This window comes from Oryctolagus cuniculus, chromosome 15 (genome assembly GCF_964237555.1).
Source record: "Oryctolagus cuniculus chromosome 15, mOryCun1.1, whole genome shotgun sequence".
NCBI lineage: Eukaryota > Metazoa > Chordata > Mammalia > Lagomorpha > Leporidae > Oryctolagus > Oryctolagus cuniculus.
The window spans coordinates 16,613,231-16,628,813 of NC_091446.1; the positions used below are offsets into that span (position 1 = coordinate 16,613,231).

Below are 15,583 nucleotides of genomic sequence, written 5' to 3' on the forward strand. Positions count from 1 at the left end.
CAGAAAGGCCCTTTTGGAAGATTCCAGAATAAAATCAGAAACTTAAGTACAAGGAGTTTTTGTATGTTTTAATTTTTGCATTCTAGTAGAAGTTAAACCACTGTTAATGTCTCATTAAGGCTTTAGTTTCACTGTTGTAAAGCTTTTTAGCGGATAAGTCGAACCTGCAGACATGGTATTTACCCTTCCAGGGCAGTGAATCAATTCTGTTTTCCTAAAATATAGTCCGTACATTTTTGGGAGCTGGCCTGTCAGCTTTAGTCATAGGACACATGAAACAAGCCTCCTTAATTTGATCATCGGATGAGGGTGTGTGTGTATTCCTTTAAGCTCTTTTCTTGGGCCATGATCACAGCTAGGGTGAAAATACTATACAAGCTGGCTGGTCACCCACCAGGGTTTGGTGATCCACACCAACATGATGCTGTTGTGAGTTCACTTTTCTATTTAGAGAATCATGTCAGCTAGAAATACCTCCACCTTCTTTCCCAGACGCATGCGTGCTAAAGGAGTGGCCAAAATAGCCGGTGGAGTAAGTGGCAGCTTTAAAAACCGTCCAGCCACTGACTCCAAACCAGAAGGTCAGCAAAGGAAGGTGGAAGTTGGATTCTGAGCGATCAAGGTGCCCACAGGAATTCACTGGGGATTTTGTCAGGATTTGGAAAGACTTGAACAAGTAGATTGAGGGGCCTCTTAGGATTTCTTGCCTGTTGCCACTCTTCGTTTCCGGTCTTCAGACTTCAAGATGAACGTGCAAGCTTGTTCTAGGTGTGGCTATGGAGTTTACCCTGCAGAGAAGATCAATTGTATTGATCAGGTCAGTAGATCTTGGTTGGCCTTTGGGAATGATAACAGACATGAGAAATTCATGTTCTCACACATGGACAGTTTTTAATTTTCTGAGCCACAAGAAAAAATTATGTGTTATCATCATCATTTTACAGATTTCAATGTCTTCCAAGTTGTCTCAAAAACAGTTATCCATTTACTTAACATAGTATAGCTATGTGTGGTTATTACTTTGTAAAATGTAATTATTTTATCCCTAAAGCTCAAGCTTTTTTTTTTTTTAACCCTACAATATATAAAGATCCTGAATTGCAGGGTGGAGGGTTAAGGTAATAGCTCCTTCTGTTCTGTGTAATTTCTAGATATGGCATAAAGCGTGTTTTCACTGTGAAGTTTGCAAGATGATGCTCTCTGTTAATAACTTTGTGAGTCACCAGAAAAAGCCGTACTGTCATGCGTAAGTGTTTGATGCCCCTCCCACTGCTTCTTGAGTTTTGTTTATTTTTCAACAAATAGTCAACTGTAGGTTTAGATCGTATATTCCAGGGTTGACTCCAAGAAATGTCTTCTCAAAAGTACCCACTTACATCCAATCACCGACGAACCTAAGATGGAATTTTATGAAAAAAAAAAAAAAGTCAAAATTCTTATAAGTAAAATATTCAGTCCACTAAAACTTTATGTAAAATTATTAAATGATATGCAGAACGATGCATTTGCCACAAATATGCATATAAAACTTTAAAATCTTTTAAGTAACTTAAAAATCCTTTCCTATTTTTCAAGAGGTTTCCAAGTGATCACCTCCAGTCTTTGTATATATGTAATTTATTGGTTTGTGCTTTTTTTCTGTTAACAGTCATTGCCTGGAAAATGAAATTAATGAAGTTAATTGTTAAATTTTGTATTTATTGATTTTTAAAAGAATGACTGTACCTTTAGTCACTCAATCATCTTGGATAAAGTGCATTTCTAATTTTGATTTAAATCTATTTTTTGTAGCCATAACCCCAAGAACAACACTTTCACAAGTGTCTATTACACTCCATTAAATCTAAATGCAAGGAAGTTTCCAGAGGCCGTGGGTGGGGTAAGTTACTTCATTTTCCATTTCAAAATAGCCTTTAAAGAAAATCCCTTGGCTCAAGCACCTGTTAGGTTTTTAAGTGTCTCTGTCTATATGTGAACCTACTCATTTCCTCCATATACACTTGCAAAGCACATTTAAGTAACAACTGTTCTGGGTATTCTGGTTTGAATATTTGAGGTTTTGGATTCTGGTATACCAGCCCTGGACACCATAGTGATGGTTTTTATGATGGGGTCTGTGTACACTAGATGTGAAATACTTGAAGTTTTTATAGTTGGAAAATATTACAAGGACCTTTCTTTTCTTTTCCCTGTGATGTTTTGGAACAGAAAATCTAAAAATCTCTAGATCCACTCTCTTAAATCTGTCTGAATTCGGCAGTTGTTTCAGATGATTGACAGCTTTGCTTTCCCCTTGGAGGTAGAGCTAGGTCAAGGATGTTTTGATTGGGAAATGCAGGTTGGTTTGGGACGTGGAGAACTGGCATGAGACACTAGACAAGGAAGCCATGTTGAGGGACCTAACCTCTTGAGAAGTCAACACTGGAGTTTTGTCAGAGACCAGCTATCTGTTGACTGAACTCTTGCTTCTGTTAGTGATAACATGCCCAGTCCCCATGAAAAGTAGCCCTGGGGGGTGCAGCTTTAGTGGCTGTCTAAAATTAGAACATTACCCAGAGATGGAAGGCTCTCTAGTAATCCATCCTCCATCCTCACCCACGATTTCCTTCCTCATGTTACCCCGCTCTGTCTGACTTCTGTCCTCATGCCTCAAGAAAACGCGCAGTAGACAGGGCCTGTGTCCTTGCGTTCTGGCTCTCTCCACCTGCTGCCAAGATACCTTCTTTCACTCAGTGCTTTGCACCAGTTGTGAGCTTCCTACCATTTTTATTTAACGAGCCCTAGTACTGCAGAAGTACTTCTAGTACTTCACATCTAGTACTGCAGAAGTGCTTCATTCATTCACTGCATGCTATTATTATCCCACTTTGCTGACGAGGAGACAGAGGGTTACTCACGTTATCACTGACTTCTAAGCATTCGCTAGACCATAGAATGGCTAATTGGTTGAGGACTTTGTTCTGAACACGGAGTTAACTCTCACTTAGTGCCGAACCCTCTGCTCAGCTCTTGGCATTGCTTCCTTTATTCTTCACAAACACATCTGTAGCGTTTCCGTATTACACTTGAGGAAGCTGAGCCTCAGACAGGTTAAGCGACCTGCCCTGGCTCGCCCAGCCGGTTGGGCACAACGCCAGATCTCTCTGACTTGAGAACCCGTACCCTTGGCCTCTTTCCATATACACCCTGAGGGTGGCAAGCTCCCCAGGAGAAAGTATTTTTTTTTTTTTTTGATGGGTAGAGTTATAGACAGAGAGAGAGAGAGAGAGACAGAAAGGTCTTCCTTCCGTTGGTTCACCCCCCGAAATGACCGCTATGGCTGGTGCTGCACTGATCTGAAACCAGGAGCCAGGTGCTTCTTCCTGGTCTTCCATGCGGGTGCAGGGGCCAAGCACTTGGGCCATCCTCCACTGCCCTCCTGGGCCACAGCAGGGAGCTGGACTGGAAGAGGAGCAGCTGGGACTAGAACCTGGTACCCATATGGGATGCCGGCGCCACAGGCGGAGGATTAACCAAGTGAGCTATGGCGCTGGCCCCGAAGTATGTTTTTTAATAGCCACATGAGTGTGCAGTTGTATAGCGGGGTTTGACAGATGAAGCAGGGGGAAGGCTGCTTGTGTGTTATGCTCTCTACACAAAAGCTCCCCAGTGTCTGCACTTTTCCAGGCCACCCAAAGCCTCCAAGGGCAGGTCCACACCTTAAGAGCGTGCACCAGGTCTCACAGTGTCTGTCTGTCTTTGGGATAGCAGTAGCCTCATTTTCTTTTAACTGTGTGTGACAGGCCCAACCTGCAACAAGGCTAGGGTTATCACTGAGCCTGTTTCCAAACACAGACAATCACGTGAGCTTCCCAGAAGGCTTGTGTGTGTGCCTTCATTTGCATGTATGCGACCACTTGTGTATGTGTGTATGGATGCGTGGGTGCATGTGGGAAGTGTCTGTATGTGTGTGTGTAGGTGTGGATATGTGCCTATGCAGGTATATAGGTATGCTTGTGATATGTGTTCATGCACGTGTGTGTGTGCGTATTTTCAGGCATTATGTACATGCATATGGAGTGTATGTATATACACACGAGTGTACATATGTGTTTGAATGTGGCATTTGTGTTTGTGGTGTGTGTATATGTGTGTGTGTATATGTCCATGAAGGTGTATATATGGTGGGTGTATGTGTGTACATATATGTTTACATAGGTGTACATGATGTATATATTCAGGCACGTGTATGGTATCTGTGTACATGTGTGAGTGTATATGGTGTGTGGACATGTGTGCTGATGTGTGTGGTGTATGTACGTGCTTGTGTATGCTATGTGGATATGGTGTATGTATGTGTGTGTACCAAACAGTTGACTATTGAGATCACTTCTTTCCCACCAGGGAAAAATTGAAATGGACAACCAGGTCTCATTTAGGTCCCAGCTCTTACAAGTACCCTTGGGTACATAATGGGCCACTTTTTCCTCCCTTGAGTCTTATTTTTCTTTTAAAGATTTATTTATTTATCTGAAAGGCAGTTACAAAGAGGCAGAGGCAGAGAGAGGGAGATCTTCCATTCGCTGGTTCACTCCCCAGATGTCCACAACAGCCAGAGCTGCACCGATCCGAAGCCAGTAGCCAGTAGCTTCTTCTCAAGTGTAGGTGCCCAAGGACTTGGGCCATCTTCTACTGCTTTCCCAGGCCATAGCAGAGAGCTGGCTTGGAAGTGGAGCAGCCAGGACTCGAACTGGGGCCCATATGGGATGCTGGCACTGCCACAGTGCTGGCCCCTCCCTTGATTCTTTACCAGCTGAATCAAACACCAACATGTGCTAAAAAATGTGCTAAAAAATGGAAGGAAGGGGATGCTTCCGAGATGGCAATGAAGAAGAAGAGCGGGGTAAAGATTGGAGCTCGTATTTGAAGCAGAGTTGCATTTTTCTGTTTCCTATATGGTCACTCTTTGAAAAAAATCAATATTTGGTAAGACACCATTTCTTGTTTGGTAGCGGTGGATGGAACTTTTGGAAGACCAGGACATCGAGGTCCTCTCCCAGTCCGAGCAAGAACTTCAGCCTTTAATGCTTCCTTACTTCACTGATAACATCGATGCTTCTTTTCCTCTCCCTCCTTCCTCAGTGAAACTGTGAACCTCAGGCAAGGCCCATGGGGGAGGCAGGCGGACCCCTCCCCCCCCCTTTTTAGATTTATTTTATTTATTTGACAGGCAGAGTTAGAGAGGCAGAGACAGAGAGAGAGGTCTTCCATCCGCTGGTTCACTCCCCAGGTAGCCGCAATTGCTGGAGCTGCACCGATCCGAAGCCAGGAGCCAGGAGCTTCCTCCGCGTCTCCCACGTGGGTGCAGGGGCCCAAGGACTTGGGCCATCTACTGCTTTCCCAGGCCATAGCAGGGAGCTGGATTGGAAGAGGAGCAGCCGGGACTAGAACCTGTGCCCATATGGGATGCCGGCGCTTCAGGCCAGGGCGTTAACCCACTGAGCCACAGCGCCAGCCCGGAACCCCTCCACCCTTGGTAGATTTTCATGGGGGGAAGAGGGAAGAGGGCAGTACACAGTGTGCTCTGGCCACAGGACGTGGCATCCACCTGTGCCGTGTGTTTCTGATTCCCTAAATACGTAGTTCTGCAGGAAGGCTCCTGGTGATGTCTGGGGACACGTGGGACAGTCTCAGTGGAGGGGCTACCACTGCACTGGTGGGCAGGGACCTGGGACGCTGGTAAGCGTCCTGTGATGCTTAGGGCAGTCACCTGCAACAAATGATGGGCTGGCCTGAAGTAGCAGTGCTGCTGAGAAAGCTTCCTTGGTCTATGTACGGTTCAGGATAGCTTCTTAAAATGCAAAGAAAAAGGCATGGAGAGGTCTCTCTGTTTGTATATTTTAAAATGCATGTGTTGGAACTGCATAAAACGACAGTAAGCAGTAGCAAGCACTGACAGTCAGTGACAGAGAGTGCCATCGATGGGGAAATGGAATTCCTGTATTTAACTTTCTCTGAACTTCTTTCCTCATTCTGTAAAATTGATGATTTAAACTTCAGCTTGGAAAAGTGACAGCTTTCTGGGTCTCATCTCAGACCTAATAAATTATGACTTATTGATCTGAACCTACGATCTTCCATTTTTTTCTTTTTTGGTTAACCCTTCTTATACTCTTTTCAAGAAATCTTTGTCTGGGCCAAGGTCATGAAGATGTTGAGATGTCAGTTCTCCCCAAACTGATCTGTTTCCTCCAATGAGATGCCAATAAAAATCTTGTTTTTAAACAGACATTGACAAATTGATTATAAAATTGATGTGAAAGTGCAGAGGCTCTAGAATAGCCAGAGGACTCTTGGAGAACAAAATGGAGGTACTCTGGTTACCATAGTGCAAGCAGTAGTAAGTAACCCGGTGTAGGGGTGACCCAAAACTAGAGAAACCAGTGGGCTAGAAGACAGAGACCAGAAATAGAGATACATATATATGGTCACTTGAATTGTGACAAAGGCACAGCTGCAGATCAATTTAGCAAGAATCTTTCAATAACTGGTACTGGCCTGATTGAGTTTGTATAGCAAATATGAACCATGACTCCTACCTCGTACCTTTACACAAAAATTAACTCAAGGTGTATCACAGACAAAAATGTTAAAGGTATAATTAGAAATCATTGAAAATATTTCCAGGAAATTGGAGAGCCAACACCTTGACAAGCCCTCTGGGTACTGTTAGTAGACTGAAGTCAAGAACCACCGTGCCAATGCCCACTGTTTCCTAGGTTACTCTAACCTCAATACTTAGTGTTGTGTGATGGACTCACAGAGACTTACTCCCAGTCTTTGGAATAACGCTGCTCCTTAAAGATTTGCACACAGCAGATGCTGTATATGTGCCTCTGGCTGGGCCGATGGCACTGACGAGGGCGCAGAGAGACTGGCAGTACAGGCTGAATCGTACTGCATCCAAGATGCTTCGCAGCTGAGACTTAGGAAAACCACCCAAATTTCACTCTGCATTATTTGTCTATTTTCTTTCTCTTCTCTGGTGGAAACATTTATGACAACACCTTCATCATGCAGATCAATGACGCAGAAGATGGTGAGCAATTTAAATCAGTTTTTCATTGGGACATGAACTCAAAGGATGGGGCAGGTGCACCTAACAGGCAACCACCGGTGAATGAGGTAAGATGAGAGTGATTAACGGATTTGGGGGGAAAAAAGAGAACAACATTCTATGCAAATGAAATGTGTCATTATGGAAGTTATTCTTATTAATTGAAAATTGACTAGGTATTCTTCTATCCAGTTTGTTAATTCCAGTGGTCTGTGGAAGACCTCCATCAGCATGTCCTAGTGTCATCCCAGCTGCTTCTGCTCCAGTCCAAGTTCATTGTCTTCTCCCTCTCAACCACAGCGTTTCTGGCACGGGAATAATTACCCAGGCTTGAAGCCCTTTTCTCTCTGACACTGCACGCAACTCCTCTCGTCCTCTCCACGTCGCTGTCCTCCTCCTGATCCCCATCATCCCTGCCCTGACCTTTGTGAGGCCCTCTCACAGTGGCCTTCCCTCTTCCGGGTCTGCCTCTGCAGCCTGCGTGCTCACAGGGGTCATGCATACCTTCCTGGATGTCACTGACTCTCTTCCCACCACCAACATCATCATTTCAAAATTCCTCAGCCATTTATTTTTAATTGTACACATAACACTTGGCATTTTTCTTGTAAAAAGAATCAAAATATGACAAAACTAACCCATTATCTGCTTCCTCCAATCTCAGTGCCCTCAGAAGTACAGTCTTTTATCAGTCTTGTGGGTATCCTTCCAGATTTCTCTGTTCATTTATGTCTGTCTGTCTGTCTATCTATCTATCATCTATCATCTCTAACAGTTATCTTTCCTGATTTCTCTCTCTTTCTCGTGATTATATTTGGACATAGTATTAAGGACCTGAATGAGTTATTTGAACACTCTTGTGCAGGTTTCTCATCTATAAAGTTAACTTCAAATAGTCTTGAATTCACAGAGGTTTTTGTGGACATTAAGAGTAGATATAGTCAAAGGTCTCAGAAGAGTGGTAAGCACAGTTAATATCAGCCATTATTTTTAATTGAAAATTACATATGTGTATTTCTTCTGAAGTATCTGTACCTTTATTTCTTCCTGAAACAACACCCATTGCTTTGCAGTTTGTGTTTTTCGCACAACAGGATCTTGCAGCTGTTTTGGGGTCAGCATCCTTAAGCTGTGATGAGCGGATGCACCAGTAAGAACAGATGCAGCGCGCAATCCTACTGATGGCCAGGGTAGCAATGAGCATCCTTGTTCATGACCTCTTTGGGATCCAAGTGAATGTTTCTCTAGGATAGATAGTGAAAAGTGAGGTTTCCAGGTCAAAGGGCATGTGTACAGTCCTAGAATGTATTCAGCAAATATCTACTGAACCCCGTTCCAGGCTTTGGGGATACACTGGTGAACCAAACATGGAGATCCCTGCCTTCATGGAAGTGCCCTTCCAGGGTAGCTGCCATTCTTTCTGCTTCTGCCTCTGGTAATGACCTCAGACTTGGATGCCCAGCTCCAAGTCTGTTTTCCTGCTGAGAACTGGACCCATCTCACATGGACCCTTTTTGAAAAACTCCTGTTGTATTCGTTATCCATACAGAACATTTAACACTTAAGTGTTCCCTGAGTGCTGTTTGTTCCCCGTATTAGTTTTATCTCCCAAGATAGAGTCTAAGTGTCTTAGAAGAGGAACTTTATCTTTCTTGTTTTGCTTTTTCAGTTGTCAGCTGTCAGGCACGTGCAGGTGCTGGGTTTTTGAAGCTTGTCTGAACAATGCTGATGAATCCCAGAGTGGCCTCCATAGCGAATCCCCCACCCAATCTTGGTGCAATAAGCAAAGAAATGTTAAGTTGCATTTGGAATTGTTCTTAGGACTCAAGTGAACCTCAGAAAGTTCAATGGCTAAGGACATTAGGTCATTTTGTAGTCTGAAAAGACAAACATTCTAGTTAGCTGAGGCCTACCATATACCAATAGGTATATGTCATTTATAGAGAATATCTTATTTTGACAATGCACATGAGTGTTTCTGGGAGTTCTGGGGAGAAAGAGGATCTCGCCAACCAGATGTGTGGGGGATACATTTGTGTGCATCTGTGTGTTTCCTTTCCAGACAGCCTATTGGCCTAGATACAGGGAAGGAAATGCTTGGTGCCCAGGAGCCCTGCCAGACCCCGAAATCGTGCGGATGGTGGAGGCTCGGAAGACTCTTGGAGAGGTAAAGGCCCTAGAAATTATGTTAACTGCTTTGGCCACTGGCTGGAATATTCTTGTATTTTTAAGAGTGTGGAAGACAGAACAATGCCACTTCTCCCCAAAGATTCCCCTACCCTACCCCTGGAACCCATGTGTATATCCCGTTACATGGGCAATGAGGCTTTGGAGTGGGATTCAGGATCTTGAGTAGGAAGATCCTGGAGGGTTAGGGTGATCACAGGGTCTTCATGAGGGAGACAGCAGGTGATATGATGACAGAAGTAGAGGTCAAAGCCACTTGAGGTCAGCAACCAAGGAATGTGGGGGACTCCAGAAGCTCGAACAGGCAAAGAAAGGTTCTCCTTCAGTGTCTCCAGAAAGAACCAGCCCTGACGGCCCATTGTAGACCACAGCCTCAGAACTGTAAGAGACACTTTGCGGGTATTTGTGTGTCTTAGTCCATCTGTGGCTATGACAACATACCCAAGGCCGAGTCATTAATAGAGAATAGAGGTTTATTGGGCTCATGGTTCTGGAGGCTGAGAAGTTCAAGAGCAAGGGGCTGGCATCTTCTTAGCCTCTAGTGAGGGTCTTTTTGCTGCATCACAACATGGCCAAGGGCATCACAGGCAAAACACACAAGGGCATCACAGGCAAAACACAGCAAGCATCACTCCCTGGATAACCCATGAGTCCACGAGACAGAACCCTCACAATACAGCCATCTCCTAAAGGTCCTACCTCTCAAATACTTTTAGCCTAAGACTTTGGGGAGAAAGCTTCCACCAGTGAAATTTAGGGGGACATGTTCAAACCTTAGCACTAACAGCGGCCAATTCCAAGATCCTTCACCATGCACACACCGTGCCCTCAGGTCCTCCCCTTCGAAGAATCTACTTTGGCAAATCTTGTTAGTCTTTGCGAACTTTCCTTTAGAAAAAGACGAGAAGGCAACAGAAACCCAAATGCTAAGGAGCTGTGCCTCATGAGGAAAACAAATCCCCAGAGACACCAACAGTGTGAGGAGGTAAAAAGGGTAGATGAGTCACTGCCAGTGCTGTAGGGGAAGAGTTACAGCCATGGCTCCGTGTGTTCGTGGCTGAGTTATCGCATGAGCCTTTGCGTGAAGAGTGGCTGTGCAGCTTCCTACCCCCTGAGACAAGCATTGCGGGGAAACCCTTTGTCCTGGGGAAGCTGAATTCTTCAGTGTTAGTGGTGTTATTCAAATGGCCAGTTAATACATTTTCAGATTTCTTCCAAGTGACTAAAATGTTTCCCAAGTACCTTCTGACTCCAGTTCCATTGGGTTTATTGCACTTTCGTTAGTTCTCGTCCAGTATCCCAGTGATGCTCACGTTGCTGTTGGTTCTGGCCAGCAGGAATATACAGAGGATTATGAGCAACAGAGAGGCAAGGGGAGCTTTCCAGCCATGATCACACCTGCTTATCAAAGGGCCAAGAAAGCCAACCAGCTGGCAAGTCAAGTGAGTATCTGGATGTTGTTTGCCATCAATTGCGCTCATTTTAGTGGTTAACGAACCTCTGTGATTCAGAAAGAAACATGAAGGAATGTTTCTGGGCTGCAGATACTGTTAGTGCTGCACTGTGGATTAAACTGCTCTTGTTTATTCTCCACCATGTATTTCCTGTGCCTTGACTGGGCCACATCTCTAGACTGGAGGGAAGACCGTGTAGCTCACCCGAAGACTGGAACCAAAAGATTCCTTAGGGTTGCTTTAGCAGTAAGGACACTGGTGTTTATTGACTGGATGGCACATTCATTTGAGGAATGGCATCGTTTTCTGGTGCAGAGCTCAGATTTTGGAGCCAGAATGCTGCAATTTGAGCCTGGCTCTGCCACCTGCTATCATGGGCCAGTTTCTTATCCTTGCTTGTTCTTTCACTTCTCATTTGTCAAATGAGGAAAGCAATAGCCCTGTTAAATGTGGTTCTTCCAAAATTAAGGGAGTCACAATTCGGAAATGCTGAGTGGTGCCAGGCACTCTCGTGGGCCGAGCACTTTGGCACAGATGCTTTGCTGCTGTAGTAGACTTGGCCAGGTTTGTGATGGAAGCAGCCTGACGCTGTGGCTTCAGGAGAGCTGCAAGGAGAGGTCCTCACGGATGCTGTGAGGTGGATGCGACCTGGACTGTGCGCTGTGTCTCCAACAGGTGGAATACAAGCGAGGCCATGACGAGCGCATCTCCACGTTCACCACGGTGGCGGACACCCCGGAGTTGCTGCGGGCCAAGGCAGGGGGACAGCTCCAAAGTGATGTAAGAATGATGGGGGCCGAGCCACAGTGCATTTCATTGCAGATCCCTCCTTGTTTTTTCTCTCCTGGAGAAGCAAGAAGGGAAAATGCAGCGGACACCCCAGTGCTGTATGGGTGCCAGGAAGAACTCTCTAAGAAGTTTCTTACAGGCCTATAAGTCACTTAGCATAGACCTTGTGAAAACTCTTTAGAGAAAAAAGCCAGGTCAGATTAGCACCAAACCAGTTGGATCCCATTAATTTGAAAGCACTTTCTCTTTCCATTGCAAATCAGAGAGCATAATTCCTGAGGAGTTTCCAGTGTTTGCCCTTTTAAAGCCCCAAGCGCTGTGCAGCACAGTAAGAATACGAACTCAGTGTTGTGCTGAACGGAAGGTTGAAGCACAAATCCAGCGGCATCTTAGTGAGCAGGTTCCTCTTGACTTGGCCTACGTCCAAGGTTGAGAAGCTTCTTTGTTCTCCCATGCTCCATATGGCTCAAGGGCGAGAGACTCATTCCTTGGCCGAGAGCCGCCAGCTGGTCCACTGCAGGTGCAACCCAAGTGTATGTGGAGTTCCAGAGTTGTCTCCATGTGCCAGGCACTGTGGGAATAAAAAAGCAAATAAGACTCACAGGCCCATCAAGCTGTATGCTGTTCGGGAAGTAAGGGCTGTGGCAAGGCATGGGCGGGGTGTCAGGCTTTCACTAAGCTGGGCTGGCAGACACTGGGATCGTGGCATGTGACTCACTTATTCTTCTCCTTCGTTTTGCAGATGAGGTACACAGAAGACTACGAACAGCAGAGGGGGAAGGGCAGCTTTCCTGCCATGATCACACCGGCTTACCAGATAGCCAAAAGAGCCAATGAGCTGGCGAGTGATGTAAGTGCCCAGGAAGAAGCAGGAAGTCACAGGGCCTGGGGAGTTCAGCTTCCTGCCTACTTTTGCATGCACCTTGGAGCCAGGAAGTAGCTTTCCTTCATGTTTTTCTTGTGAGGACCTGGCACTTCACTTTTATGTCTAAGACACACTCCCAAGGCTCATGCAGAAAACAGCATTGTACAAGACATTCAGTTTTACTCTTCTGACACCCATGCATGTGGGGTTAAATTCGACTTTGTCCTTTCCCTGCAAACAGGTGAGATACCATCAACAGTATCAGAAAGAAATGAGGGGCATGGCTGAGGCCTCAAAGGAACGTAGAGACCAGTATGGCCAGGTAGGTGATGAAATAACTTCCTGGGAACCTACCCTCTTCCACAGCCCATTCTCAGCTTCATCGCTTGTAGCCTGGGACACAGCTGGACTTTGGTTTTTCTTTGCTCTATTGATGAAATACGGGTTTTTCCAAGCCAGAAAACAGCAATAAAACAATTATCTAGGACTCAATTTGATCCATTTAGGAAAACAGATTCTAAACAGTGAAGGGTATAAAAACACATCTTCCAAAACTCTGAGCACCAAGTAGCAGGCTTGTTTTTGTAGAAAGTAAATTTCTTACCTAGGTGGCTAGAAAAAGCAGTATGGCAGAGAGTGCAAACCCTTTTCCCAATTTCTTCAGCGAACCACATCTTGAAGGCAGTGGAAAAGTCAAGATAACAATTGCAAGCTAATTGTGTTTGCATATCCCTCAGTACTTTCTGATGCTCCCTAACCAGGTGTGGGAGGGGCGAAAGGAAGCAAGTTGCAAGTAGGAGTAGTAGAAGAGCCAGTGTGTACCCTGGGAGAGTATGTTCTGTGAGTTTAGGCGATGTTTTCCCTCATTGGACAGTTCTTTGTCAGGGGGCAGGCTCTCAACATACATCTCTTATACATCCTACCTGATGTGTAGGAGGAAGCCACAGAGCCCTCATTTCTCTTCTTTAGAAAAACAAGTTGCTGTACTTGAATGTATGCTTGTGGGAGTCTTAGGACGTGTGTGAGGATTGCGAGTGTCTGCCTGAGCACCAATGCTTGGCTTTGGATTAGAAAGTCCATGTAATTGAACCCTATATTTAATTAATTAAATGGACTTCTAGAGCTTTCAACTCAATGAAAGCATATTTTTAATGGTTTCACGTCTTAAATTGTTGTTTAGAAGACTCAGGACAACTCTTAAAAATCAGTTTTATTTAAAAAAATCTGGCTTCTACATTTGACAGAAAAAAATATTTTCTTCCATATTTTGACAATCCAGAGCACCACTAGTTACAACACTCATATAACGTCATGTGTGTATCTAGACATGCCTATTCACATAGAAGGCATGTAGTCCATCCACAGTCTTGATTCCTGATTAGTAGACCACCTCGAGAGAATTTTCAGGCCTCATAGTAACAAGTGCAATAATCAAAGTGGGTGTTGTTTGATAACACCACAGCAGCTGTTGAGAGGCCACAGTCTAGTGTGGCATTTCACTGTATGATTTAGTGTGGCCCGCCTGGGCATGTGTGGGAGGGAGGGAGAGAGAAGCAGGCAGACAGATAAGCTATAAATATCTGTAGTGCCTTGAATGCCAAGCAGCTCAGGCCCCTTTCTATCAAATGCTCATTAAAATGACTACGCCATGTAATCAACTTGTTATTCCCAGCCAAGAAACTCCTCTGCAGGTTTAGGTATCTTATGAAAAAAAGTTTTATATGCACAACATGTATGCATCCACACATATGTGAAATGTGCATGTTTGTGTTAAATAAAGATACAGAAAACAATAGAATGGGTAAAACCATAGAGCAAATTACCACAGAATTTGAGAGCTTTTTTTTCACTGACAACATGTGGCCCAGATCATTGTGGCAACCGGATGACAAGGAGCACCCAGGCTAAAGAGTTTGCATGCTTGGGAGAGTAGAGGCCTGAGTGTTTTGATTTGACACAGCTGTTTTACTTAGAAAACTGTGTGCCAGAATCCCAGCCTGGTGCTGGAGAGGGCAGGCCCTGGCTTTGAGGAGGCCGCCGAGACAGTCATGAGCACAAGGGGGCGCTGTAAGGGCTGTTCCAAATTTGTGTGCCAATGCAGGGAGAACAGAGGGGGATGCAGCTACTTCTGCCTGGGGTAGGTTTGGGGGTGAGGGCTGTCTTAATGTACATCTGGCTGCCAAGGAAGAGTTACCCTAGTCACATGATGATGGTTTCATGAACAGGAAGGTTACCCTTTGTGGGAATGATTAGGTGATGGGGGTGGGGGGGGGGGGAGAAGGGAAAGGGAAAAAAATTAAGATGACAATTCTTAGTCTGAAATCCACCCTTGGTCCCATTTCAGATAATCCTATGGTAGTTTAAAGTTTTCCCCACCAAATTGCAAAGATGTTATGGTCCTCCTTTTCTGTTTAATGACATATATCACTGGGGCGGGGGGGAGTCAGCATTTGGGTTGGCACAGCATGCTTTCTGCATAGGTCTGCCATGGGGCTCCAATATGCACTTTCCTGGTGTCATTTAAGAAATGAATGTTCTGTAAAAGCATGGGCCTGGGAGATTGGTCAAGTATCTTGATTTGCCCCTGTGGAATAATGGTGTTGATCATGATAAGAGTTACCATTTATTTACTGCTGACTGTGTGCTGGGCTCCAGTGAGTGGGCTGGACTCCAAGTCTATCTTAGCCACCACATGGACACCACTGGAATGTCCAGCATGGATGGGGACAAGGAGGGAGCATTACTGATTAAAGATTTTGATTGACTCAGCAGGGTTACTTGGAGGACTATGATGAGCCCAGGGGAAAGGGCAGCTTCCCAGCCATGATCACCCCAGCCTATCAGAACGCCAAGAAGGCCAACGAACTCATCAGTGATGTGAGTACCGCACGGTGGCAATCCAAAGAAACACAGAGGCGCAGAAGAGAAATGAGACTTCCAAAGCTGTGGGTACTGAGCCCTACACAAAGATTTATTAGAGCTGAGTCCACATAGAGTGCTAGCCCAGCCCTCAATTCCTGTCGAAGCTCTGATGTCTGCTTCTTTTGTGTGGATTCTTTGGTCACCTTTATCTGCTTCCAAGAAGACTGACGTAAACACACAGCATTGACTCTCAACTGAAGGTCATTTGATTCAAATATCAAGGATTGTCCAACCCCATAAACTAGGGTTAGGAAGTGTCTTCACCAGAGA

The 15,583-nt window shown here is 45.0% G+C and overlaps 1 protein-coding gene across 7 annotated transcripts in view; it reads left to right on the forward strand.

Moving 5' to 3' along the window:
* The first annotated feature begins 317 nt into the window (after positions 1–317).
* NRAP (nebulin related anchoring protein) overlaps positions 318–15,583 on the forward strand; it is a 70,441-nt gene continuing 55,175 nt past the window's right edge. For 2 of the 7 annotated variants that reach the window (XM_008270528.4, XM_070057204.1), the window contains exons 1-10: positions 318–817; positions 1,152–1,246; positions 1,792–1,879; positions 7,060–7,164; positions 9,159–9,263; positions 10,621–10,725; positions 11,413–11,517; positions 12,269–12,376; positions 12,633–12,713; positions 15,161–15,268. In XM_008270528.4, coding sequence (XP_008268750.2) covers positions 746–817; positions 1,152–1,246; positions 1,792–1,879; positions 7,060–7,164; positions 9,159–9,263; positions 10,621–10,725; positions 11,413–11,517; positions 12,269–12,376; positions 12,633–12,713; positions 15,161–15,268 — 972 coding nt within the window. In that variant the 5' untranslated portion in view covers positions 318–745. Of the gene's footprint in view, positions 818–1,151; positions 1,247–1,791; positions 1,880–7,059; positions 7,165–9,158; positions 9,264–10,617; positions 10,726–11,412; positions 11,518–12,268; positions 12,377–12,632; positions 12,714–15,160; positions 15,269–15,583 lie in introns of all 7 variants that reach the window. The other 5 variants (XM_002718751.5, XM_002718752.5, XM_017348568.3 and 2 more) reach the window with 3 other exon arrangements.